General features: G+C 35.3%; 1 protein-coding gene across 3 annotated transcripts in view; it reads left to right on the top strand.

Moving 5' to 3' along the window:
- tgo (Aryl hydrocarbon receptor nuclear translocator homolog tgo) overlaps window positions 1-25,909 on the top strand; it is a 535,800-nt gene that overhangs the window by 468,768 nt on the left and 41,123 nt on the right. For all 3 annotated transcript variants that reach the window (XM_090371458.1, XM_090371450.1, XM_090371441.1), the window contains 3 exons: window positions 2,878-2,984; window positions 7,606-7,756; window positions 11,540-11,751. In XM_090371458.1, coding sequence (XP_090227584.1) covers window positions 2,878-2,984; window positions 7,606-7,756; window positions 11,540-11,751 — 470 coding nt within the window. The remainder of the gene's footprint in view (window positions 1-2,877; window positions 2,985-7,605; window positions 7,757-11,539; window positions 11,752-25,909) is intronic.

Raw genomic sequence — 25,909 nt, 5'->3', positions numbered from 1 at the left:
CGTATCATATTGAGGTAAACTTCTCGTATTCTTTTACAAATATTAATATCAATGTAGAACATATTGAGCATTATAGCTCTGGATCGTACTAACATAAAATCTAAGGAAGTGCATCCAGTTGATACGGGTGGACAGTGCAATGTTGTGTCTGTTTGGTGTGACATAAACACTGGAAAAGAGAAAATGAGAGTAGGAATATGTTATAGGCCTAATGACGTTGATGAGTACAGTGAACAGTCGTGCAGAGAAATAGAATGGGCCAGTAAATCAGATTGTCTTGTAATGGGGGATTTTAACTTTCCAGATATTGACTGGAACTTGTGGGTTGGTCACTCACATCTGTTGTTGTGAAAGTTGATAGCCTAAATAAATTTAAGGCTGAACTAGACAAACATTTCGAGTGACCGGATGGGTGAAATGGGAAGGGTTTTTTTTTTTTTTTCTTTTTTGGCTGATGCTGAATGGAGTCACTGGTTAAAGAAGCAGTCATTCCTTGTTTATCATCAGAATTTTCCCACTGATTGCCTTATCTCATCAAGTTGTTCTTGATGAGATGAGGCAATCATTGGGAAAATTCTTTATTTTTATTTCTATATTATTTATTTAGTTATTTTGGTATTTTAGTTTTAAAAATTTTCACACCTTTAGAAAGAAGCTTGCTTTCTTGCATCATATGATTCAACTAATGCTAAAAGCCTAGTTTATTTTATGATTACTTCCCTGAATGCTTCCCATTGTGAATTTGTTAACGTCAGTTGTCCCACTTTGTGTAATTTAAAACTTTCAGGTCACTGTAGTCACCCTTTCGAAAGCAAAAGTAATGTTATTATTATTATTAATAGCCATATGGTGCAAGGAAGCCTGGGACTTATGCTGCACCAGGAAAAAAAAAAAAAATTCGAGAGAGAGAGAGAGTGTGTCAAAAGTAGAAGGGAACCACCAAGAAAGAGAAAAATGATGATATCCAGCTCAGGACCCTGGGTGTGCCAAGCCCATACTCACCAGTGTGAGCCCCCAGGGTTATATTACTTTACATTATGTCTTTAAGTAAATCCGACATCAGTACACTGTGGTCTCTGCCACCCGTTGGGTGTTTTTCCTGCAAATTCTTAATGCATGAAGAATCACTGCTGATAACCAGATTAAGAGTATTGCTGTGTCTCATGCAGATGATACAAAGGTTGAAAGGGTGGTTAATGACAGTCATCAGGAAAGATAATGGAGTCACTGGTTAAAGAGTCATCAGGAGAGATAATGGAGTCACTGGTTAAAGAAGCAATGCAGGATCATCTAGACAAGACTGCAGTAATAATTCAGACACAGCATGGGTTTGTTAAGTGGAAGCCTTGTCTAACCAATTTGATTGGATATTACGATGTGGTCACAAAGGAACTGGATGCAAAAAATAATTCTGATATCATATACTTGGAGTGGTATGGCATTAAGGGCAAGTTGCTGCAATAGATAAAGGGATGGTTGTGTGGGAGAGGCAGAGAGTGGTAATAAATGGACACTGCTCTTTGTGGACTAATGTTATTAGTGGAATCTCCCAGGGTTCGGTGTTGCTGCTATCGCATTTTTACTATTATTTTTCATTCTTCATTCATCTAAGAACTTATGCCTGGCTGTACGGCTTTCTTTATAATTATTGTACATACATTAAACCTTCCTATCATATTATTTATCTACCAATACTATCCTGTTAGATACTTATCTTTGCTTTGATAAGTTTTTTTTTATCTTTAATTAATTTTTGTTCAGTTTTAGAGATGTCTGTCATATATTACAGTGCATCTGCTGTCAGATATTTGTTTATTATTATCCAATTAATTATAATCTGTGATCATTTACAGAGGATAGGGCTACCCTCCCCATCTGTTTTGATGATTAGCTACATTCTTTCTTGAACTTTTTGACATGAAACATCCTTGGGGATACCTACAAAAATTTAAACATAGTAAATATGATTGGTCATTTTTCATGACCAATTATGTCATTCACAGCTTCTGCCACAGGTGCTTCCCACCACTAGTCTGTGCCAAGCACTCACAAGTAGTGTGATTAGAGGGCATGGTGCATTTTTCGTGACTGGTACGATATCTTGAATTCTAGTGATCTGATTTACAAAATTCAAACCAATGGTGTTTGAATTTTGTAAATCTTTTTCTTTTTTCATCTCGCATTAATGTAGTTTCTCCCAAGGATGTTTCACATAAAACCCTCTACCCCGCATGCTTGGCACATGCGCTTTTTTTTTTTTTTTGTTTAATAACTGTAGACCTCTATTGTCTACATGTATATTGAGGTTCAAAACAGTGTGTCCTGGACAGACTGTTACTGTAGTCCCCTGAAGATGTTGTCTACGATAGCCTGTCTTATTAAATTTTGTAGCAATAATGTTTAATAATTTAAGTACTTGAATTTTTAATTTTAGTATTTAACACAGTGAGTTATAGCCTAATGAAATAAAGACAGCTCACCTCTAATAGAGGTGAATTGTCTTTATTTCATTTATGAGTGTATTGGTATTTTCAATATGCCATAATTTTTGCTTTAGTATTTTTTAAAATTCTGTGTTTTTTTTTTTTTTTTTTGCCTTATTTTTCATACTTCTTACTATTTTAGCATATCTAGGCCTGATAATTTATACAGTGAACACACCACCTATTTTTAGTACATTATTTAAAGAACATATATTCAACTTTACATTCTTTTTAACCTTTTTTGCATTTTAAGATGCAACTGTAACCATTTTTTAAATCAAATTCTCATATTCATCCATTCTGCTTCATGTATTACATTAATAGAATATTCCTCATTTAATATTATCATTACCATATATATATATATATATATATATTTTTTTTTTTTTTTTAGGGTGCAAGGTGTAGTAGGCTATCAACCTCAAGAATTATTGGGAAAGACATGTTTTGACTTTTTTCATCCAGAAGACCAAACACATATGAAAGAGAGCTTTGAACAAGGTAAATATGTTGTAAAACATAAAGCTTTGAATATTTATGTTACTGTTTAATTTTTGGGCTTAGTGTTGCATTAAAATTTATCTTCCTCAAGTATCACCACATTTATCAATTGAATGCTATACCGAAACTGCAGATTTCATTCAACTGTTAATTTCTGATATTTCAGACAGTAAATCTTGTTGGCTGAACTTTACATGCACTTTTCTACACGAACATTAGAAAATGAAAGTTATAGCACTCTATCTTTAGGGGTAGATATGTAGTAATACTGAGTGCAACAAATGTGATACTGTATGAAATGTTTTATTAGCTGTGAAGATATTCAACATTAAATGTTTCAAATTACCTGCTCTTTGCAGCTTAGCATGTAATAATTCTATTGTGAGCTAATTTGGCAATTTAGAAGTTTTTTTTGTTGTTGTTTGTTGTTTTACATTTCAGCTTTATAAATAGTATGATTGTTTTCTTCTCATTAGAGCAAATGAGTGTAATTGCACATACCCGATAGAAGCCCAAGAGAAGCATTGTTTTGAATGCTACTATGTGCTTTCATATATGAGACCATTTTAACTCCAGATATCCCTTATTAAAGAATCCCATTTGTTTGCATTTAAATTTGGAGACTGTGGCTTTGGTAGTTACAAAAAACCTTATTTATTCCTCAGTACAGTGTTACTGAGTATTGTGTCATCATTCACATGTTCTTCGTGACAGTATAATGATTTTGCCACTAATCACTCATTTTAGAAGTTTGGTTTCAAATATCATTGGAGACTGGAGGAATTTTTAAGGACTTCTTCAGTCTGAGCTATAATTAGCTGATGTTAGACTGACAGATTGACCTGAGATCAGTTAAACTTTGGGGTTTTACAGAAGTTCTAGGTTTTTCAGCCCATATATAATATACAAATTAGCCTGTGAAGTTACTTAAACAGATGTAATACAGAACAAAACCATATCACTAGAGTCCTGTAAGAACCGGTCCATTATAACATTGGTAGCTAATGCCCCAAAATTTCTAAAGGAAAGAAAAGACAAGACCATTCATATTTCTTTCAAAAATAGTATGGCCCCAAAGGTATATCGCTATAAATCGAATTACATTCCATAATGTGTTCCTTTAACTTGACTTGGGTAACATATCTTGGGTCTGCCATGAATTAATTAATATCACTCTAACGTTGCAGATTATGATCATAATCGTGTCATCATATGATCATAATCGTGTCATTTAAATGAAAATAAGCTTCAGCACTGAAAACAGTACTAGAGAATGGGCTTGCTTACCCTTTCCAGCATGTTTGATACCTATTTTTAAACTTATGTGATGTGGTTTAAATTTGTCAGGTTACAAACCACATATTTTTCCCTTAATTGTATTCTTAAACTAACTTTCTTTGTTGAATGGATCTGTCAGTTTTACCAGTTAAATAACACAGAATTAAACATCACAATATTGAGCATAACTAATTAGTGAAACCTTGATTATATTCATAGCCCCATAAATTTAAGCTGTAGAGGAAACTTTATGAGCTCATAGCAGAACGAATGTCCACCATGCAAGTATAGTGGATTTGCCACTTATCACTGGTTTATAGAGGAATTATGTTCACATCTCATTAGAAATTGGAAGAATTCTTAAAGCATGTTTCAATTGAGCCTGTAGATTGTTGATCTCATGCAGAGAAGTAGGGACTTAATTTGATTCTGGGTTTTCAATACAATTCAGTTATATTAGAACCTACAGTACTTAGTACCATGCATGAGCTGAAGGTTGAGAAGATGAAAGATTGCCTGTGCTTGCAGATTTGTATAGATTTAACAGACAGAATAAAGTTCCTACGAGTGCTCACCAAAGACTTGGTAGGTACTTGTGAACAGGGTTGTCATGGCATTGAACTATAGTCACTTAGCCCAGGCCTATGGTGGGGATTAGGGGTTATTGAAACCCTGTGTAATTTATTCTCTTTTATTAACCAAGGCTTTTGTTGTTCTTGATGAGATGAGGCAATCAGTGGGAAAATTCTTTATTTTTATTTCTATATTATTTATTTAGTTATTTTGGTATTTTAGTTTTCAAAAATTTCACACCTTTAGAAAGAAGAGTTGTTAAAAAGTTGCATTTTCATAAATCCCTTCTAAATTTTCTAATGTAAAATATATACATTTGAAATTCCTGCATATACAGGGTGTTTCAGTTAAACGTTTCAGAACTTCTAAGAGGGGTAGGGTACATCCTGACAACTCGAAATCATATAGCAATGTGGGGTCGGAAATGCTTTCCTGAAGCGGTTTTGTACACAGAAGCACCATAAAGAAAAGAGACCGTAAGTGAGAAATCGTTTTAATAATACATGAAAAGAAGCAAAAGGTACATGGATTAAAGTAAGTGTTCGAAGTTTCTTCCACGGGCTACAATGCACGCCTCACATCTCCGACGCATGGACATCCGAACATTCTGGAATACTCCAGGCGAATTTCGAATTTCTTCGGCAGCTACTGCGATTCTTGCAACCAGCTCCTCAGCATTGTCAACAGGGATGTCATAAACTAGCGATTTCATATGACCCCAGAAATAAAAATCAAGACATGATAGGTCGGGTGACCGAGCAGGCCAACGCACGGGACCACCACGTCCGATCCACTGTTGACCAAATGTGACATCCAGGTAGTTACGAACATCTCCGCTATAATGGGCAGGGGCTCCATCGTGTTGGAACCACATTGTCTGTTGCGTCGATGCAGAAATCTGTTCATCTCTCAAAAGTTGTGGCAATACTTGCTGCAGAAAGATCAAGTAGATAGGTCCGGTTAGACCTATCTACTTGATAATCCATGTACCTACGGTAATCCATGTACCTTTTGCTTCTTTTCATGTATTATTAAAACGATTTCTCACTTACGGTCTCTTTTCTTTATGGTGCTTCTGTGTACAACACCGCTTCAGGAAAGCATTTCCGACCCCACATTGCTATATGATTTCGAGTTGTCAGGATGTACCCTACCCCTCTTAGAAGTTCTGAAACGTTTAACTGAAACACCCTGTATTCTCCCTTCATATACATATTTCATAGTAGATTATAGGAATCTTACTGATTATACTCAGTATTGGCTAAAAGAACATATAAAGCCAATAATTATTTTTATGACAGTATGCTGCTGCAACAGGATCTGGAAAAGTTGGGCAGATGGGCTGAGAAGTGGCAACTGATGTTTAACATTGATAAATGCAAAGTACTGCGTATGGGTAGCAGTAACCCCAGAGAAATGTACCAACTGGGTGGCATTACACTCGGGTAGTGGAGAATGAAAGAGACCTGGGGGTAATTGTGCAGTCAGATATGAAGTTTTTTGAGCAGTGCAGACAAGCTGTCAGAATAAGTCATGGGGTCTTGTCAGTGATACACAGAAATTTTGATAGCAGGGATAAGGAGATGTTATCCCCTTGTATAAGGCAATGGTCAGGCCACACCTTCAGTACTGCATACAGGTCTGGAAGCCTCATTTTAGGAAGGATGTAGAGTTGCTAGAACAGAGAAGGGCAACAAGACTGGTGAGGGGAACAAAGGGTGGTCTTACGAAGAAAGGCTTAAGTTCTTGCAGCATCTGAAGACTAGGCACCTGCGAGGTGATCTGATTGAGATGTATAACGCCTTGAATAGATTGAGCAGGCTCAATGGTGATGTGATTCTTCCTCTTGCTAAGATTACAAACCTGAAGAGGCATAAACTGAAATTGAAGAAAGACAATTGTCGAATAGATGTGCAGAAATTTGCCTTCAGCCAGTGGGTAGTTGATTGCTGGAACAAACTTCCATCTGTTGTTGTTGTTGTTGTTGTTGTTGTTGTTGTGGAGGTTGATAGTTTAAATAAATTCAAGGCAGGACTAGACAAACATTTGGAACAAATGGATGGTTGAAAATGGGAAGGGTTTTTTTTTTTTTTTTTTGGCTGATGCTGTATAAGCTTGCTTTCTTGCATCATATGCCTCTACTAATGCCAGTGTGATTTTCCATTCAATGGTGTGTTCTTTAATTTTTGTCAAAAAAAATTGACCTTTAACTAATATTGTATTTAACAAGAAACTAGCTGAATTGCTGGCCAAACTGGAAATGCCGCAAAGCACTTCCAATTCATGACAAGGAGAAACTTGAAAAGTGTCTGTTTAAAACAAAACAGACACTTTTAATGCTTTGTTTCAAAAGTTATTTGAGTAAGTTACATCTCTGTTTTAATTATCTGTAGCTGTTTGTACTCACACAAAGTTTCCTGTGTCCACTGCTGTAAAGCACTATGGTTACATTCTCATTGAGTATTTTAATTCTTTATTGAGGTCATCTTTTGAATTGCATTTAATTGTACTATGTATATATAGTACTTGATTTTTTTTTTATTGCCATAAGTATGGTGAGAATAAAAATAAAGAAATTTACATATATGTGTTTATTTTCACTGCATTCACAAAGAACAGTTAAGTTCATTTACTATAGTATTATTTGTTATTTTGCAAAAAGGATTACTTGTAATTTACCTGTTGTTTTCTGTAAATATAAGTTTTCAATAAGTTATTATCTTTAATAATTATATATAATTTAAAAGTAACATTCTGTAATATCCAACAGTACTGAAATTAAAAGGTCAAGTGATGTCTGTTATGTATCGTTTCCGTGCCAAGAATCGCGAATGGGTGTGGTTAAGGACAAGCAGCTTTGCTTTCCTAAATCCATATACAAATGATGTGGAATATATTGTCTGTACAAACACTTCTGCCAAGTGAGTGTTATTTAATTTTGTCAGTATTATTTTTAATATCTGAATTAATTGAATATTAATATTTTTGTAATATCTTTGTACTATAGGAAGATAAACTTCATTGTGCGATTTGTTAAATATTTAATTGTAAAAAAACCCTATCAACTGACCTCTGCTCAATTGACTTAAATGATTGACTAACCTAACAGTTCTTTTTAAATCTACCATGCCATCCAGATACATTTAGTTACAAACCTCCTTAGTTGTAGAAATCTGTATTGCAATAGAAATAACAATAACCCTTGCATCTAGTTAATTTGGTATCTTGTCCATACTCCAACACAGAACTTGATAATCTTATCACACGACTCCCATATTCTGTCTGTATTTTTGGCGGTTTCAGTGATTACCATCCATTGTGAGGATTTGCTATCATGTACACAAGAAGTCAGTTGATTGAAGGATTTCCATATGACCCTGTGCTGTAGATCTATTTTTTGAATCAGTTAAAGGAATTAGCATTATTTTGTGGTATACTGGTAAAATGAAACACTCAATTTTAAAAACTTTTTAAAATAGGAACTTTAATGGATGGTACCTTAGGATGGTATCCTGTACATTGCTTGATGGTGCAAAACTCTGGTACAAATATTTAAAAATACAGAGTACAAAATTGTTAAAAAACTTATATGTAAACATGAGTCTATTTTTAAATCACAATTCTTCCATAGATTAAATAGCACATTTCAGAGGCACGACTTGGCATATAGTATCCCGTGTACAGCATGCAGTTTCTCGTACTAGGCTTCCACCAGATGCATGCTTAAACAAAGGTTACATGTTAATTCTGTATCATCTAATTGCTCAAGAGCATCTGAGTTGGCAGATCACACACTTACTCTGGACCACAAATTTGCTTTTGACAAAATCAGTGTATTAATAGATATGCATCATAATTATACCAGACTATTGATTTTCAAATAAGATTACATCACGATTCAATTAATGTTGGACATCCATATTTAATTTAAGACATCTGGTATTTTCAGTGCATGCATGATAATCCTTCACCAGCTACCAAGTAGTCAACATAAAATTTCCTTCTTTGTATGCAAGGTTAGTCAGTCCTCAAAACCAATGTCAAAAAGTCATTTCTGACTTCAGGCTAGATAGTACATATTAACTCACTTCATTTGTTTTTTGATTCCTCACTTTGAAATTGCATTGCATTTCTTTTGTTTCAATTTTTATAACAATAGAATGTCCATTTAATTTTACATTGAGAGTAAAAGATGTGTCAGTTCTTAGATTTCTAAAATTCAAAATTTTGTTAGCTTTTAAACTGAGTGTTGATTTTATTAACACCTTGGGAAAAATAAAAAGGTAAGCCCTTTAATTTATTCAAAATATTCCAAAATTCATTGTTCAATATTGAAATTGAAATTGAACAACATTGTTCAATTGAAAATTCAATATTCCAAAATTCACTGGTCTTGTATCAGTCCTTTTATCAACTCCTATACATACAGTCACATGCATCAGAATTACTGGTAGAATAGGGACTGCCCTGATTCCAAGCTGGAGAAAAACTATGTGGGAATCATTTCCACAAGCACCCTACCATTAACAATCTAATTTCTTACACAGTGGTGGACGGGATCTATCCAGTTATATTAAAGGAGGCAGCAAAAGAAGTAAGTAAACCTTTAGCCATAATTATGAGAGCTTGCCTGAACTCAAGAGAGTTCTCCGTGGACTGGAGGTGTGCAAATGTATCACCAATTCACAAAGGGGGTTCAAAAGGTGATACAACTAACTATGTTAGTTTAACTTGTGTTTTGGGGAAAATAATGGAGTCACTGGTTAAAGAAGCATTGCAAGATCATCTGCACAAGGCTGGTAATAGTTAAGACACAGTATGGGTTTGTTAAAGGGAGGTCTTCACCTACCAGTTTGATTGGATACTATGATGTGGTCACAAAGGAACTGAATGCCAAAAATAATTTTGATATCATATACTTGGATTTCAGGAAAACTTTTGATAATGTTGCACATAGAAGACTGCTGTACAAATTGGAGAGGTGTGGCATTAAGGGTAAGTTGCTACAATGGATTAAAGGGATGGTTGAGTGGGAGACAACAGAGAGTGGTAATCAATGGACACTGCTCTTCGTGGACAAATGTTATTAGTGGAGATCCTCAGGGTTCGGTGCTGAGCCCATTGTTGTTTTGTGTATTCATCAATGATATTGATGAAGGTATATCAGGATAAACGTTGAAGTTTGCAGATGATACAAAGGTTGGCAGGGTTGTTAACGACAGTAAAGACAGTATGCTGCTCCAACTAGATCTAGATAAGTTGTGCAAATGGGCTGAGAAGTGGCAACTGAAGTTTAACATTGACAAATGCAAAGTACTGCATATGGGTAGCAATAACCGAAGAGAAACGTACCAACTGTGGTACTACACTCAGGGAAGTTGAAAGTGAAAAAGACATGGGGGTAATTGTGCAGTCAAATGTGAAGTTCGCTGAGAATTGCAGATGGACTGCCAGGGCAGGTCATGGAGTCCTGTCAATGATATATATAGGAATTTTTCTAGCAGGAACATGGGAGGTGATTATCTCATTGTACAGGGCAATGGTCAGGCCACACCTAGAGTACTGTCTACAGGTCTAGAGGCCTCATTTTAGGAAGGATGTAGAGTTGCTAGAATGAGTACAAAGAAGGGAAACAAGATTGGTGAGGGGAACAAAGGGGTGCTCTTACCAAGAAAGGCTTAAGTTCTGCAAATTGCAGTGCCTGGAGAGTAGGCACCTGCGAGGTGATCTGATTGAGGTGTATTAATCCTTGAATGGGTTGAGCAAGCTGAATGCTGATGGGATTCTTCCTCTTACTCAGATTAAGAACTTGAGGGGGCATAGATTCAAATTGAGGAACGAGAGTTGTAGAATAGATGTGCGAAAATTTGTCTTTAGCCAGTGGGTGGTCGATTGGTGGAACAGACTTTCATCTTTTGTTTTGGAAGTTGATAGCCTAAATAAATTTAAGGCTGAGCTGGACAGGCATTTGGAACGAATGGGGGGATGAAATGGAAGAGGGGTTTTTTTTTTGGCCGATGCTGCATAAGCTTGCTTTCTTGCATCGTATGCCTCTACTAATAAAAAGTAAAAAGTAAAGTGCAGCCATTATCAACCCACTGCAGGATGGAAGCCTCCTCAACAATTCATGTTGAGGGAAACGGACCATAATCTGCCATGCTGGTCCAGTGCGGGTTGGCAGATCAACCGTATTCAGCAGTCAGGGGCTTGAACCCCGGTCTACTCAAAGTGCGTGTGCTACTGCACTCCCGCTCATGACCACTCGGCTACGGAGGCCTGCTAATGCTAAAAAACTCAAAACAAAACAAGAGAGAAACAAAACATCGAAAGGTCCTTAGGTGATTCCTAGATTGTCTTAACTATTTGGGAATGAGTACTTGGCAAAGGAAGAATTTGAGCTATCTGCCCCTGTCTTGACTGGATATTTCAGCAAAACAGTGGAGAAAAATTGTTTTACACTGGTATTATAGAAAGGTCAAAAATGTCATAAAGGAATATGAGAATATACTGCATAATAAGGTTGGGTTTGTGAGAAAGATTTGTATATGTATCGGAAGTTACATATTTATAATTCATGCTGAGTTATAACAATAAATATATTGTCTTCAAAAAATTTTTCATAGAATATTTTAAAATTTTATGTAAAATTTCTGTTAAATGGAAACTGGATTCAGTTATAAAAGAGTTGAAACTTTTATTTTCAGAAGTCTCCATCACCAACAAGATGTTGCTCCTTCCGGTGCTGAACAAGGACCTCCAGGTGTGGGAACAGGGGATGGTTCTATGGGTCAATATGGTCATCCTTTGCCTCCTGGGGGACTTCTGACATCTCAAGCAAAACCCGAGGGATTAGACTACAGTATACCCAGATCTGGAGAAGTGTATCCATCTGTAGTTCCAAGGGCACATTTACCAGGTAGCATTCAAGAGATTTCTACATTTCTGGAAAATTCATAACTTGAACAGTCTTACTGAATGACATTTCATAATCACCATTTAATTGTAGGAAATACTGTATTTAATGTTGTCAGTCAAATTTATTACCTTTATTTGTAAAAAGTAATTTCTGCTATGCAGTTTTCACATGTTTATCTTTTCAGAAATTAGACCAGAAGGTGACATCTGTCAAACACTTGCAAATTATCATATATTTTGGTTTCATATTCAGAGTGGTCCTATAATGTTTGTTTCTGATACTCAGCTATGTGAATGAGTACTAAACTTAAATGGCATAGTGCATGAATGCATTTAGAGAATTCAGTATCCTGCCAAAATAAACCCCATCTTTCACCTGCTACTGCCAGCAGTGTTACTAGTAGTGGTAGGAATGTTAATTTTATTCATTTTAATAATGTTAATGTCTATTATAAGTAGTTCTGTGCTGTTATTTTTTGTATTTTCATTTGTGAATAGTATTAATAAAAGAGCAGAATGGCTGGAAACAAGCCAAGGCTATTTAATATTAATTTTAAAAACCTGTCACATTATTTCATTTAGTCATCTATTTAATCCTTTTTTAAATTTGCACAAGCTTTCTAGATATACAAAAATAGGTGGAAATTGGTTCAACAGTTAATAACATTTTGGCTGTAATGAAATTTTTTTTCTCTCTCTCTCTCTCTCTCTCTCTCTCTCTCTCTCTCTCTCTCTCTATATATATATATATATATATATATATATATATATAAATAATGGCTTAAAAATTAAGATGAAATAAAATAAAATAAATAAATATTAAACTATCATTAGAGGCAGCAAAATGCACATCCCCACATGAAGCCCAAATATATCCGATAATTCAAAATAAAACAAAATAAAATAAAACATAAGCCAGTAGTATGGCAAAAACTGTAGAGCGAAAATTAACATAAAAATAAAAATAACGTAAAATAAACCAACAGGGAGGGGGAAGTAAAGGTAATAAGACATAAAGAGTAGCCGAAAGTCCCCTATATAATTTAGCACTTTAAATCCAATTAATAAAACTGATATAAAATTTAAAATAATGCCAATTATATTATAATTTAGCGGTACCCTCCTCGAAAGTCATCATCATCAGCAGTTTTCAATCCACTGCAGGATGAAGGCCTCTCCAGCAACTTTCCAGTTCCTTCTGTTTTGAGCACTGGCCATCCATTTACTACCCAAAAACTCATGAATTTCATCTATCCATCTCCGCCTTTGTTTTGTCTTCCAGGTTTTCTTCTAGCTCCTCTTGGGTACCATTCTGTTATTTTCTTAGTCCATCTGTCATCGAGCTATGTGTCCTGCCCAAGACCATTTTAGTTCTTTAGTTTTGATAAGAATGTCCTTTACTTGAGTTTGCTGCCTAATCCATGTGTTTCTCTTCTTATCTGACAGTCTGATTCCCAATATAATTTGTTCCATTCTTCGCTGTGTAGTTCTCAGCTTCTCTTCCATTCTTTTGGTGAGGGCCCAAGTTTCACTTCCATAAGTCATGGTGGGGAGTATACATTGATTCATTATTTTACGTTTCAGACAAACTGGGATATTGCTCTTCAGTATGTGACTATATTTCCTGAATGCTATCCATCCAAAATTTATTCTTCTCTTGACTTCCAGCCATTTATCATTATTACAGCTAATAACTTGTCCCAGATAAGTATATGACTCCACCTTTTCAATTACTGCTCCTTCAATCATTATTTCCCTTTCCGTGGCATACTTGTTCATCATTACTTTTGTTTTAGCCATATTACTCTTTAGTCCAAAATCCTTACTAACTGTGCATAACTGATTAAGATTTTCCTCTAATTCTTTGGGATCGTGGCTTATAACCACAATGTCATCTGCAAATCGTAAATGGTTTAGGTACTCTCCGTTCACATTGACTCCTTTCTGCGACCAGTCTAATCTTCTGAAAGCTTCCTCAAGGGCAGCAGTAAACAGCTTTGGAGATATTGTGTCTCCTTGTTGAACTCCTTTCTCGATTTTAAATTTGGTACCTCGAAGGTACCAGTCCTGAAAAACGTGAAATATCACCGAAAAAGGGGTTAAAAGAACTACTAAGAGAAAAACAAAAAATCAAAATAATAATAGACTCACCATTATGCCCCATATCGACAGAAGACCACGAGGCCAATAATGAAATCGCTGCATTTCAATCGTTATACAAATCATTGCAAAGACAAAAAGATCGAAGAACCAAACCACCCATTCCTCCTCCGATCGATCCACCAATGCAGAGGATTTGCACAGCGGTGGTCCTTATGCAGCGAGAAATAAGTTATAGAACAGACAGCACTCCAGAGCGGAGCCACACCACTGACACAATGTAAGCTTAGCCAGCTTATATAAAAGAAAAGAATGGAGGGCGGCACAGGCGCTGCTTATTTAGCATAACCCACTACTACCACTGAGTTATATTTAAATAATGGCTTAAAAATTAAGATGTAATAACATAAAATAAATAAATAAATATTTTCACTCTACAGTTTTTGCCATACTGCTGGCTTATGTTTTATTTTATTTTGTTTTATTTTGAATTATCGGATATATTTGGGCTTCATGTGGAGGATGTGCATTTTGCTGCCTCTAATGATAGCTTAATATTTATTTATTTTATGTTATTACACCTTAATTTTTAAGCCATTATTTAAATATAACTCAGTGGTAGTATTAGTAGTAGGTTGATATGCTAAATAAGCAGCGCCTGTTCCACCATCTATTCTTTTCTTTTATATAAGCTGGCTAAGCTTACATTGTGTCAGTGGTGTGGCTCTGCTCTGGAGTGCTGTCTGTTCTATAATTTATTTCTCGCTGCATAAGGACCACCGCCATGCAAATCCTCTGCATTGGTGGACCGATCGGAGGAGGAATGGGTGGTTTGGTTCTTCGATCTTTTTGTCTTTGTGACGATTTGTATAGCGATTGAAATGCAGCGATTCCATGACCATTATTGGCCTTGTGGTCTTCTGTCGATATGGGGCATGATGGTTAGTGTATTATTATTTTGATTTTTTGTTTTTCTCTTAGTAGTTCTTTTAACCCCTTTTTTGGTGATATTTCACGTTTTTCGGAACTGGTACCTTCAAGGAGGGTACCGCTAAATTATAATATAATTGGATTTAAAGTGCTAAATTATATAGGGGACTTTCAGCTATTGTTTGTCTTATTACCTTTACTTCCTCCTCCCTGTTGGTTTATTTTACATTATTTTTATGTTAATTTTCGCTATACAGTTTTTGCCATACTACTGGCTTATGTTTTATTTTGAATTATAGGATATATATATATATATATATATATATATATATATATATATATAGTAGTAATATACAACTGTTAAGAAGAAAAATAAGCATAAAAAGGAAAATAACAAAAGTTATCATATGTCTAATGCTCCAAAACGTGCAGTGCAGCAGTAAAGGAAACAAAAGGATATAAATAATGTGTAGTTTGTAAAATGAAGTGTCTATGAAAATGGAAATGAAAAGTACACATGGTGCCTGAACTAAGAGAAGTTTAAGGGATAGTCGAAAATGGAAGTGAAGTAGTGGTTAAACAGGTGAAAGAATTTGAAAAACCTAGTACAAAAATGAACTGGGGAAGCAAAAATGCAGCCTTTATCGTAATACTAGTAGTCAAGGTAGTTTGCTTCCCCCTTTTCTAATACTACTGACAAGTTTGGAAACGCAGTGTCTGATACATGGTCAGGAGTAATGGTGAATTTCCTGGCTATGTATCAAATTTTCGGCTACTATATTCAGATTTTGCATATTTGCCATCCTCTGATTTGACCTCTTGCTAAAATTGCCCTCCCATATCTGAATACAGTGTTATTTACTTATTTATTTATTTGTTATTTTTCGTTTTCATTTTTGTACTTTTTTTTTTTTTTTTTTTTGTTTGCTTCCTCAGTCCCAGTTTGTTTTTGTAATATTGGTTTTTCAAATTCTTTCACTTGTTTAATCACTACTTCACTTCCACTTTTGTAAACTTCTTTTAGTTCAGGCACCATGTGTACTTTTCATTTCCATTTTCACAGACACTTTATTTTACAAACCACACATTATTTATATATATATATATATATATATATATATATATAAGTATGCATGAATAGATATATTAAATAAAGTGTGCATAGATGGAGGTGAAAATTACACAAAGTGCCAGTGACTAGAAGGATAGTGGAAAAAGAAGTATAGTAGATATGTAAAAGGTGAAAGAATGTTAATATCCTAAAAGTTATGATGAATTAAGAAATTTATCATAGGATATTAACATTCTTTCACCTTTTACATATCTACTATACTTCTTTTTCCACTATCCTTACCCTTCTAGTCACTGGCACTTTGTGTAATTTTCATTTCCATCTATGCATACTTTATCTAATATATCTATTCATACATACTTTGGCTTTTGCATCCTTTAATGCTGCTTTGCACTTTTAGGTGCATCTGTCATCATCATCATCATCATCAGCCATTTTCAATCCACTGCAGGATGAAGGCCTCTCCAGCAACTTTCCAATTCTTTCTGTTTTGAGCACTGGCCATCCATTTACTACTCAAAAACTCATGAATTTCATCTATCCATCTCCGCCTTTGTCTTCCAGGTTTTCTTCTAGCTCCTCTTGGGTACCATTCTGTTATTTTCTTAGTCCATCTGTCATCATGTCTTCGAGCTATGTGTCCTGCCCAAGACCATTTTAGTTCTTTAGTTTTGATAAGAATGTCCTTTACTTGAGTTTGCTGCCTAATCCATGTGTTTCTCTTCTTATCTAACAGTCTGATTCCCAATATAATTCGTTCCATTCTTCGCTGTGTAGTTCGTAGCTTCTCTTCCATTCTTTTGGTGAGTGCCCAAGTTTCACTTCCATAAGTCATGGTGGGGAGTATACATTGATTCATTATTTTGCGTTTCAGACAAACTGGGATATTGCTCTTCAGTATGTGACTATATTTCCTGAATGCTATCCATCCAAAATATATTCTTCTCTTGACTTCCAGCCATTTATCATTATTCCAGCTAATAACTTGTCCCAGATAAGTATATGACTCCACCTTTTCAATTACTGCTTCAATCATTATTTCCCTTTCCGTGGCATACTTGTTCATCATTACTTTTGTTTTAGCCATATTCATCTTTAGTCCAAAATCCTTACTAACTGTGCATAACTGATTAAGATTTTCCTCTAATTCTTTGGGATCGTGGCTTATGACCACAATGTCATCTGCAAATCGTAAATGGTTTAGGTACTCTCCGTTCACATTGACTCCTTTCTGCGACCAGTCTAATCTTCTGAAAGCTTCCTCAAGGGCAGCAGTAAACAGCTTCAGAGATATTGTGTCTCCTTGTCGAACTCCTTTCTCGATTTTAAATTTGCTACTGTCTTTGTCTAGTCTAATAAAGGATGTAGCACTCTCATATATTTTCTTCAAAATCATAATATATGGAGTATCTATGCCTTGTCTTTCCAGTGCCCGAAACATTGCCTTATGCTGTATAGAGTCAAATGCCTTTTCATAATCCACAAATGCCAGGCATAATGGTGTTTTATATTCATTTGCTTTCTCCATTAGCTGTGATATTACGTGAAGGTGATCCATAGTTGAGAATCCTGTCCTAAAGCCAGCTTGCTCTTTCGGTTGATTCTCATCAAGTATTCTTTCTAATCTGTTAGTAATGACCCTTGTGAACAACTTGTAGATATGGGATAACAAGCTAATTGGTCTATAATTTCCAATTTCTGATTTATCTCCTTTCTTATGCAGCAAAACTATGATTGCATTATTCCACTGCTTAGGCAGCACACCTTTTCTAATGCACTTTGTGAAGAGCCTTGCCAGTTTTTGTGTTATGTCTCTTCCTCCCAATTTTAACAACTCTACAGTAACTTCATCTTCCCCCGGGGCTTTCCGATTCTTCATTTTCTTCAATGCATGTTCTACCTCATCAGGAAGAATATCGGGTATGTCGCATGTGTTGCTACTTTGCAATCCATCTTCCCCACTGCTGGTATCATTCCCTCGCTCCTTGTATAATTCTCTATAGTAGTCTTCTGCTATTTGAATTATGCCTTCTCTGCTATTTATAAGTACACCATCGCTATTCTTCAGTTTCAGTATCATTTGTCTTTCTGTATTACTGCTCATGGCTGCTGATTTAAATCCTTTGTTTTCCCTTAATGCGTGTTCTACTTTTCTTGTGTTAAATCTTCTTATGTCCTCTCTGAGTCTCTTTCTAATGGCTTTGCATAACTCAGCATACTCAATTTTCTCCCTGTCAGTGTTTTTCTTGCTCTTCATTTGTCGTCTTTGGTTCATCATGACAAGTGTTTCTTGACTAATTTTTTCTTCTTTGGATTTCTGTTTCCCTATAGGTTTCTTGGGCTTTATCACTTTCAGAAAGTTGTAATATTCCTCGTCGATATCTTGGTCCTGAGCAGTCTGCAGAAGCTCAAACTTGTTCTTAAGTTCCAGTACATACTGCTTTTTCTCCTCCTCTGTTATTTCAAAGACCTTTGTATTATTTACTCGAGTCAGTTTTTTCCTTTCCTTTCCTACATCTATGTCAAGTGTACATCTTACCATTCTGTGATCACTTCCAATATTTACCTTATTCAGGACGGTAACATCATTCACAATATATCTTCTGTTAGTGAGGATGAAGTCGATTTCATTAGTTGTTAATCCATTTGGACTCTTCCATGTCCACTTTCTGTTCACCCTTTTCTTGAAAAAAGTGTTCATTACTGACATTCCTTGAGATTCTGCAAATTCCACAAGTCTTTCACCTCTTTTATTTCTTTCACCAATTCCAAAATTAGGTGCATCTGTCATACCTGACATTAATTTTTCATTCACTGAAACTTTTATTTTAAAATTACATTTAAAATATATATAGATGTGGTCATACCATTGTCTTATAGAGAGAGATAATGACTTCCTGTGGCTGCTTACCTTAAAGAATTAAAAGTATTTTAGAAAATATGTTAGGTAAAAGTATCTACATATTTCAAGAACATCTTAATAACCTTTCTTGCTTAGCAGCAACACACCACATTAACAATAAGATGATTGTTGTCCTCTATTCCTGAAATAACACTATTGTGCTAGTAGAGAGAGCAGCAACCTTAACAGAAAATAGTCAAGAAAGACAAACAAGTTATGTATAATGACTGAACCTTTTAATCCTCATTTAAAGATTTAAGCATCTATAATGGAGGAACACCTAATTGTTCTATAGACTTTATGGGTTCTTAGCAGACACTGGTTTGAAATTCTTGGTTTCAAAATCTAACTGAGACATTACTAATGGTAAAATATTGAGATAGATGTATTTAATTTTTTTGAAAAGACTGCTTTTAGTTAAGTTCAGCATAATAATTTTACAATTTAGATATCTGATCAACTATTTACCAGATAACAGTTTCAGCATGCAAGCACAGAATTATCAACCCTTATGATAAACTGCTAACTAAAGGTGGCTACTGAGATTAAAACAACTATGCTAAATATTGGAAATGCTCAGATAATACATTCAAATTCATAGCGATTTTAGGCATTTTTTAAACATTTAGTTTCTCAAAATATTGTATCATTAAGCAAACTGTCATAAAGAGTCTTTAGCTATGCTGACAGAACTTGTCCCATTTTGTTTAAATTAACTCTAGGTGATGCCCACTTTCAAATGCATTTTATTCTTTAATGCATTGACTTTGTTCCAATTTGTATTTCGAGATTGTCATAACCTTACTGTGTTTATCTTGCAAGTGGCAGCTTTAATTGGTTTTCCATACTTATTTATTAATTCTTTTCCTCCTCTAGAAAATGAAACTTTATTTTTATAAAACATTAGTTGGTAGTAATGTGTTCAAATTATGTAGTTACAAAACCCTTTTAAATTAAGTGTTGTACTTTTGCCTATTAGTATATCAACAAACAACAAGAAAACTCAGCCTTACAAATAAAAGCTAAATAATTAAAATCTTTTTACATTTTCCTAGAATATCATATATAGTAAACCCTCGCTAATCTGGTTAAAGTTAGTCCAGATGTCAGATAATCCAGGTCGAAATACAGAAAATTCTGTTCGCAGTTGAGTACTTTGAAAGACACACAGGATTTAGGAAGGCAGATGAGTAATTCTCACTGCATGCTGATTGAATGTGCAGAGAGGGATATAACATACATGACATTGTCTTGCGTGTTGTTCAGTACAGTTGTTGACACTGAGTTGGATGGATGTTATTGCTATATCTCTTCATTTGCATATTTCTTTATACATATATATACATATGCACATAAGTTAACATATTTTATATAATTATGGGTTCTAAAGAATTGAAAAGTGAAATAAAAAGAAAACACTTAACTATCATGAACAAGCCCAAAGTGATAGAACAACTTGAAATTGGTGTTCCTGGAGAAAAAAAAATTGCTGAAGAATTTTGTATTGGCTAACAGGCTGTGTCAGATATTAATAAAAAGAATCTGTAAAGACATTTCCTTTAAAATTCAGTGTGGGGAGTGATAAAAGCAGTGTATCAAATAGAGAGACATTAAAAAAGACAAAAGAAGCATTTCTGGAGATATCATGAAAATATCGTAATATGAATCCAATAACACTGTTTTTTTTATTATTATTATTATTTTATTTTTATTTTTTGTAATTCATTCCAAGTCCTTGGAAGTTGAAAATTTAGCTATATTACAAAGCTATTTATCTCTCTAAAAGGTCATATTTATAATGGAAATTGCACTACCCTTTTATTGTTATCATATGTTCCATTATAAGAATCAATTTTGAACGCCTTTGTGATATTTTCTAAAGCAAGTTTCTGGAGGTCACGACCAAAAAACAATTTGCACTTTCCGATTTATTGGGCTTATGTGTATCTAATGTTAGTGCATCTAATTATAAACAGGTAGTAAACTCGATCTTATTGCATTTGCGATAATACCAATAACTGCAATTGTGTGGGTTATTACGGTGAAATGTAATCTTCGGTTATATAAAAAACAAATTTTCAGAAACTTCTCCTCTTTCCTATTTACATATTACAGCAAGTGGTGGTAGTGCCAGGAAACAAAAACAAAATTCATTTAGAAATGAAGATGAAAATGATTAAAAAGTAAGAAGCAGGACAAAGTTTGTCATCTATTGCAAGGGAATTAAGTCTCGCTGCTTCAACAGTGAATACTATTTTAAAAGACAGTGCACGTATAAAAGAACATGTCAAAGGATCAACGCACTTAAAATCAATAGTGATCGCAAAACAGCTGTTAATAATATGGATGGAAAATAAGATTCAGAAGCAAGTGCCCCTGAGTCTAATGACTATTCAAGCAAAAGCAACAAGTATTTATAAAGATATTAAGGATAAGTACGGCGAACCCCAACCCAAGTTCGTAGCAAGTAATGAGTGGTTTAATAGGTTCAAGCGTTGCACTGATTTCCACAATGTTAAAGTATGCAGTAAAGTCGCCAGTGCCGATTCTGCAGCTGCAAAGAAATTTTGTTATTGTTATTGTTATTTTTGGTTTTTAGGAGCATTAGCAACTAAGGCCATATTGCTCCGGGGATATGCAGTGGTCATTCCCTGACCTTTCCGCATCCTCCGTATTTGGTGGTCACAGGCTCGAACCCCAGTCTAATCAAGAAGTGTGTGCTACGCACTTCTGCTCCTGCCCACCTGGCTGCAGAGGCGCCGAGAAATTTTGTGATGTGTTGGAAAAAATTATTGATGAAGGCGGCTATTCAACGCAAGCAAATTTTTAACGTTGACAAGACTGCTCTGTATTGGAAAAAAATGCCGGATCTAACAAACGTTGCCAAAGAGGAAAATACAATGCAGGTTTCAAGGCATCAAAAGATAGGGCCACGCTCTTGCTTGTGGCTAATGCAGCAGGAGATTACAGATTACAACCACTGCTTATGTATCATTCTGGAAATCCTCCTGCATTTAAGGGCATCAATAAAGCCACCCTACCCACGCATTTCTGATCAAATCAGAGAGCATGGATAACAATATCTCTCTTTGAGGATTGGTTTAAATGCTGCTTCATTCCCAAGGTTGAAAAATATTGTTAAAACAACGACGTTCCTTTCACAATTTTACTTCTGTTAGGTAATGTTCCTGGACATCCTATGCATCTAGATGATTTCAATTCGAATGAGAGTCATACTTCTACTGCCAAACAAGACTTCACTCATCCAACCTACAGATCAGGTGTTATTTTGAATTTCAAAGCATACTATTTATGCACAACATTTGCTTGGGAATTGTCTGCAGTAGACAATGAGAAAAATTTTACATTGAGAGACTTTTGGAAATATTACAATATTTACCACTCCGTTAATATCGCCTGGGTGGAAATTACCAAAAGTTGTTTAAATGGCGCATAGAAGAAAATATGCCCATGGCACATAAAAGGCTACAAAGGATTTGAAAAAGACGAATCATATGAAGAGGTTACAGATAAGATTGTAAAGGTTGCAGAGCTACTTCAGTTGGAGGTTGATGCCAAAGACTTGGAGGTGTTAATAGAGGAAGAAGAGAAGGAATTATCTAACAGATAACATATTGACTTGCAGGCAACAATAGTGAAAGAAGAAAATGGCAACGAAGCTCAAGATGAAGCAAATGAGGAGCCAAGATGTTTCATCGCCAGAGAGAGATGGCAATGGCATTTTGTGAAATTGCATCGGCAATGGCGAGGTTTGAGAAGATGGATCCTGACAGCAAATGATTCTTAAAAGTTAACAGAGGGGTGAATGATATGCTTGCCTACTAGAAAGAAATCTACGATGAAAAGAAAAAAGCCACTGTGCAGTCATCCATTAATATGTTCTTTCGTAAGGTTGAGCAGCCGACCCCTTCTAAATCTCCACAGCCCTCAACCTCTGCAGTGGCGTACTTATCAGCTGAAGACATCAATTCTGGCAACAATGCTCAAGAAGTAAAACTTACTGATGTTATGCCTGTCTTCTCTCTTTTTTTGTAATTTTATAATTTTTAAATTTTTTAAATTGCACGCTTTTGTAATTTTTCCTGCACATGAGATAAAAAATTGAATAAATACAAATAAATAATTCTATTTACATGTTCGTTGAACATTTTGTTTTTGATTAAATCAATTCAGCGAGCACAGTTGCGAGTGCTGCGCAAGCATGGGGGAAATTCCCCAACTTACGTAGCGTTCTGCGGAACGCAACCCTTATGTAAGTCAGGGAGTTCCTGTACATTTATCCATTGATAGATGGATAAATGTATTGTGTTTTTGTAGTTTTTAAATAAAGGCTCTACAGTGATATTTTTTTAATTTATTTTCATCAGGACTACTTATATCATTAAATTTTCTATTTATTTGTGTTCTAAGTTTTTTTGTCTTTTAGGGCTATCTTTTGCTTCACTAATCTGGATTATCACTTAATCCAGATGACTTCTTCCCCCATTTACGCCTAATAATGAGGGTTTACTGTATTACTTTCAGGCGCCATATAAATTTCAGAAACTCTCTTGTATGGTTGCACTAAACATACATGACTGGATCAGTTTAAAAAAAAAATTAACAAAGTCACGATCGCATAATATTACTAACTCTTTTTTAAAAGGACAGTCGCACTTTCTTACTTTTGCTCTAATGTTTATATTGTCAAGCACATCATGTTGCAGCAACAATGCAGTAGCAAAAACTCTAAATTTGCTTAATCACTGGTTTCAGAATATTCAAACTCAATGATGCATTAAGCCATGTACAGTAATGAGAAATCAAGATGAAACTAAACTGAAGTGCAACAAATATTTAGAAACAAAGATCAAATATAACAATTATTGTATTCGTCACTATTTCTAAACAATAAGGATTATTTTGGACTATAGAACGGCTGGCATATGGATAATGAAATACACAAATTAACCATAAGAGTCAGGTAGCAAATTATTATTATTATTTTTTTTTTTTTATTCTTTTATAAATGCTAATCAAAAATTCATAAAGTTAATTTTTGTTAGTTATATATTTCAGTTCTTATTTATAAAAAATATATTATTGTTAAGAATGAGAAGGAGATGCTGTTCATCACGATTCTTTCCTCTACTTGCAAAATTCCAACAAACCATAAATAGAACACTATATGCCCTTCTTGCTGCCAACTTACACTGCATGTGGACATTCTTTGATTTCTCTTTCCCCTAGTCTGTAAATTACTCCTGGATTTTGTTTCCCCAATTCTAATACTTTGCATTTAGTAGCATTAAACTTTAGCCACCATTTTTTCAGCCCACACTTGCAGCTGGTCCGAATCCTTTTGAAGCAGCATAGCCTGGTTCTGATCATTTGCCACTCTTCCAACCTTTAAGTCAACAGCACACTTTAACAGTTCCCCCTGTATTCTCCCATCAGTCATTTAGGAAGATAAGATAAGAAACAAGAGGTCCGAGAACTGATCCTGAAGGACACTACTCTAATCCAGTCTTGAAGAATACCCATTTACAACCATTTTCTGTCTATTGTCCTTCAACTATTCCCTAATCCACTGATGGATCTTCCCTGTTATACTGACTAGCCATAATTTATACAGTAACCTCTCATAAGGAACTGTATCAAAAACTATACTAAAATCCAGATGTACAACGTCTACAGAAAGGATAGACAGGATAGGAAGGGGGAGGGGTTATGCTATTAGTTAAGAAACACATAAAAACCAAGGCAGTGAAGCCAGTCGACATCGCTGGACAGTGCAGTGTTGAGTCAGTTTGGTGTGACATAAACATTGGGAGATCAAAATTGAGAGTAGGAGTGTGCTATAGGCCTAATGACTCTGATGAGTATAATAAGGAACTGTACAGGGAAATAGAGTGGGCCAGTAAATCAGAGAGTCTTATAATGGGAGATTTTAATTTCCCAGATATTGACTGGAATTTGGGGGCTGGTTACTCACACACTAGCAGGGCTTTTGTGGATTTATTGGATGATTGTTTTCTACATCAGCATGTTCGGGAGGCAACTAGAGAGAGTAATACTCTTGATTTGATTATCAGCAGTGATTCTTCATGCATTAAGAATCTGCAGATAAATGAACCACTAGGTGGCAGTGATCACAGTGTGCTGAAGTGGGATTTACTCAAAGAGGTAACTACCATTAGGGGTAAAGGGAAGGGTTATTGCTTCCGTAAAGGCGACTACGATGGACTGAAACAGTATTTAAATTCTATACAGTGGGACCAACTGATGATGTTACCAACAGCAAATTCAAAATGGGAAGCATTCAAAGAACTTATCTTGGAAGTTACTAGGCTTTACATACCAACTAAGAAATATTGTTCAAGGTTTAGGCCAAAATGGATGTCAGATGAACTAATGAGGCATATGGCAGAGAAGAAAAATGCATGGGATACTTACAAATTAACACGTGACACAGAAGCCAATGATAGATACAAGTTGATATGCAACCACGTTACAAAGGAGATTAGGCAGGCGAAGGCAGATTACGAGAAATCCTTGGCAAGGGATGCAAAGAAAAACAGCAAAGAGTTCTTTACTTATGTAAACTCTAGAAGGAAGGGGATGAATCAGATTGGTCCACTTGATATTGATGGGTCAACTGTTGATGATCCTGCTTAGGTAGCTAACAAACTAAATGAATATTTTGCATCGACATTCACACATGAGGAGTTATTCAGCGAGGGGAATGCCAGAGGTGTATTCAACTCTAGCAGTAAGCTACAGAATCTTGAAATAACTGGGAGTAAAGTGGAGGAGAAACTGTTGAAGATAAACACAAGAAAGGCACCCGGGGTGGATGGGATCTATCCAGTTATATTAAAGGAGGCAGCAAAGGAAGTAAGCAAACCCTTAGCCATAATTATGAGAGCTTCCTTGGACTCAGGGGAGGTACCCATAGACTGGAAATGTGCAAATGTGACCCCAATTCACAAAGGAGGATCAAAGGCTGACACAAGTAATTATAGACTTGTGAGCTTAACTTCTGTTCCAGGAAAATTAATGGAGGCACTGGTTAAAGAACCACTGCAGGATCATTTAGACAAGACTTCAGTTATAGCTCAGACACAGCATGGTTTTGTTAAGGGGAAGTCTTGC

This window comes from Mastigoproctus giganteus, chromosome 1 (genome assembly GCF_048544385.1).
Source record: "Mastigoproctus giganteus isolate SK-2022 chromosome 1, ASM4854438v1, whole genome shotgun sequence".
Taxonomy (NCBI): Eukaryota; Metazoa; Arthropoda; class Arachnida; order Uropygi; family Thelyphonidae; genus Mastigoproctus; species Mastigoproctus giganteus.
This window is presented reverse-complemented; position numbering and strand designations above follow the sequence as displayed.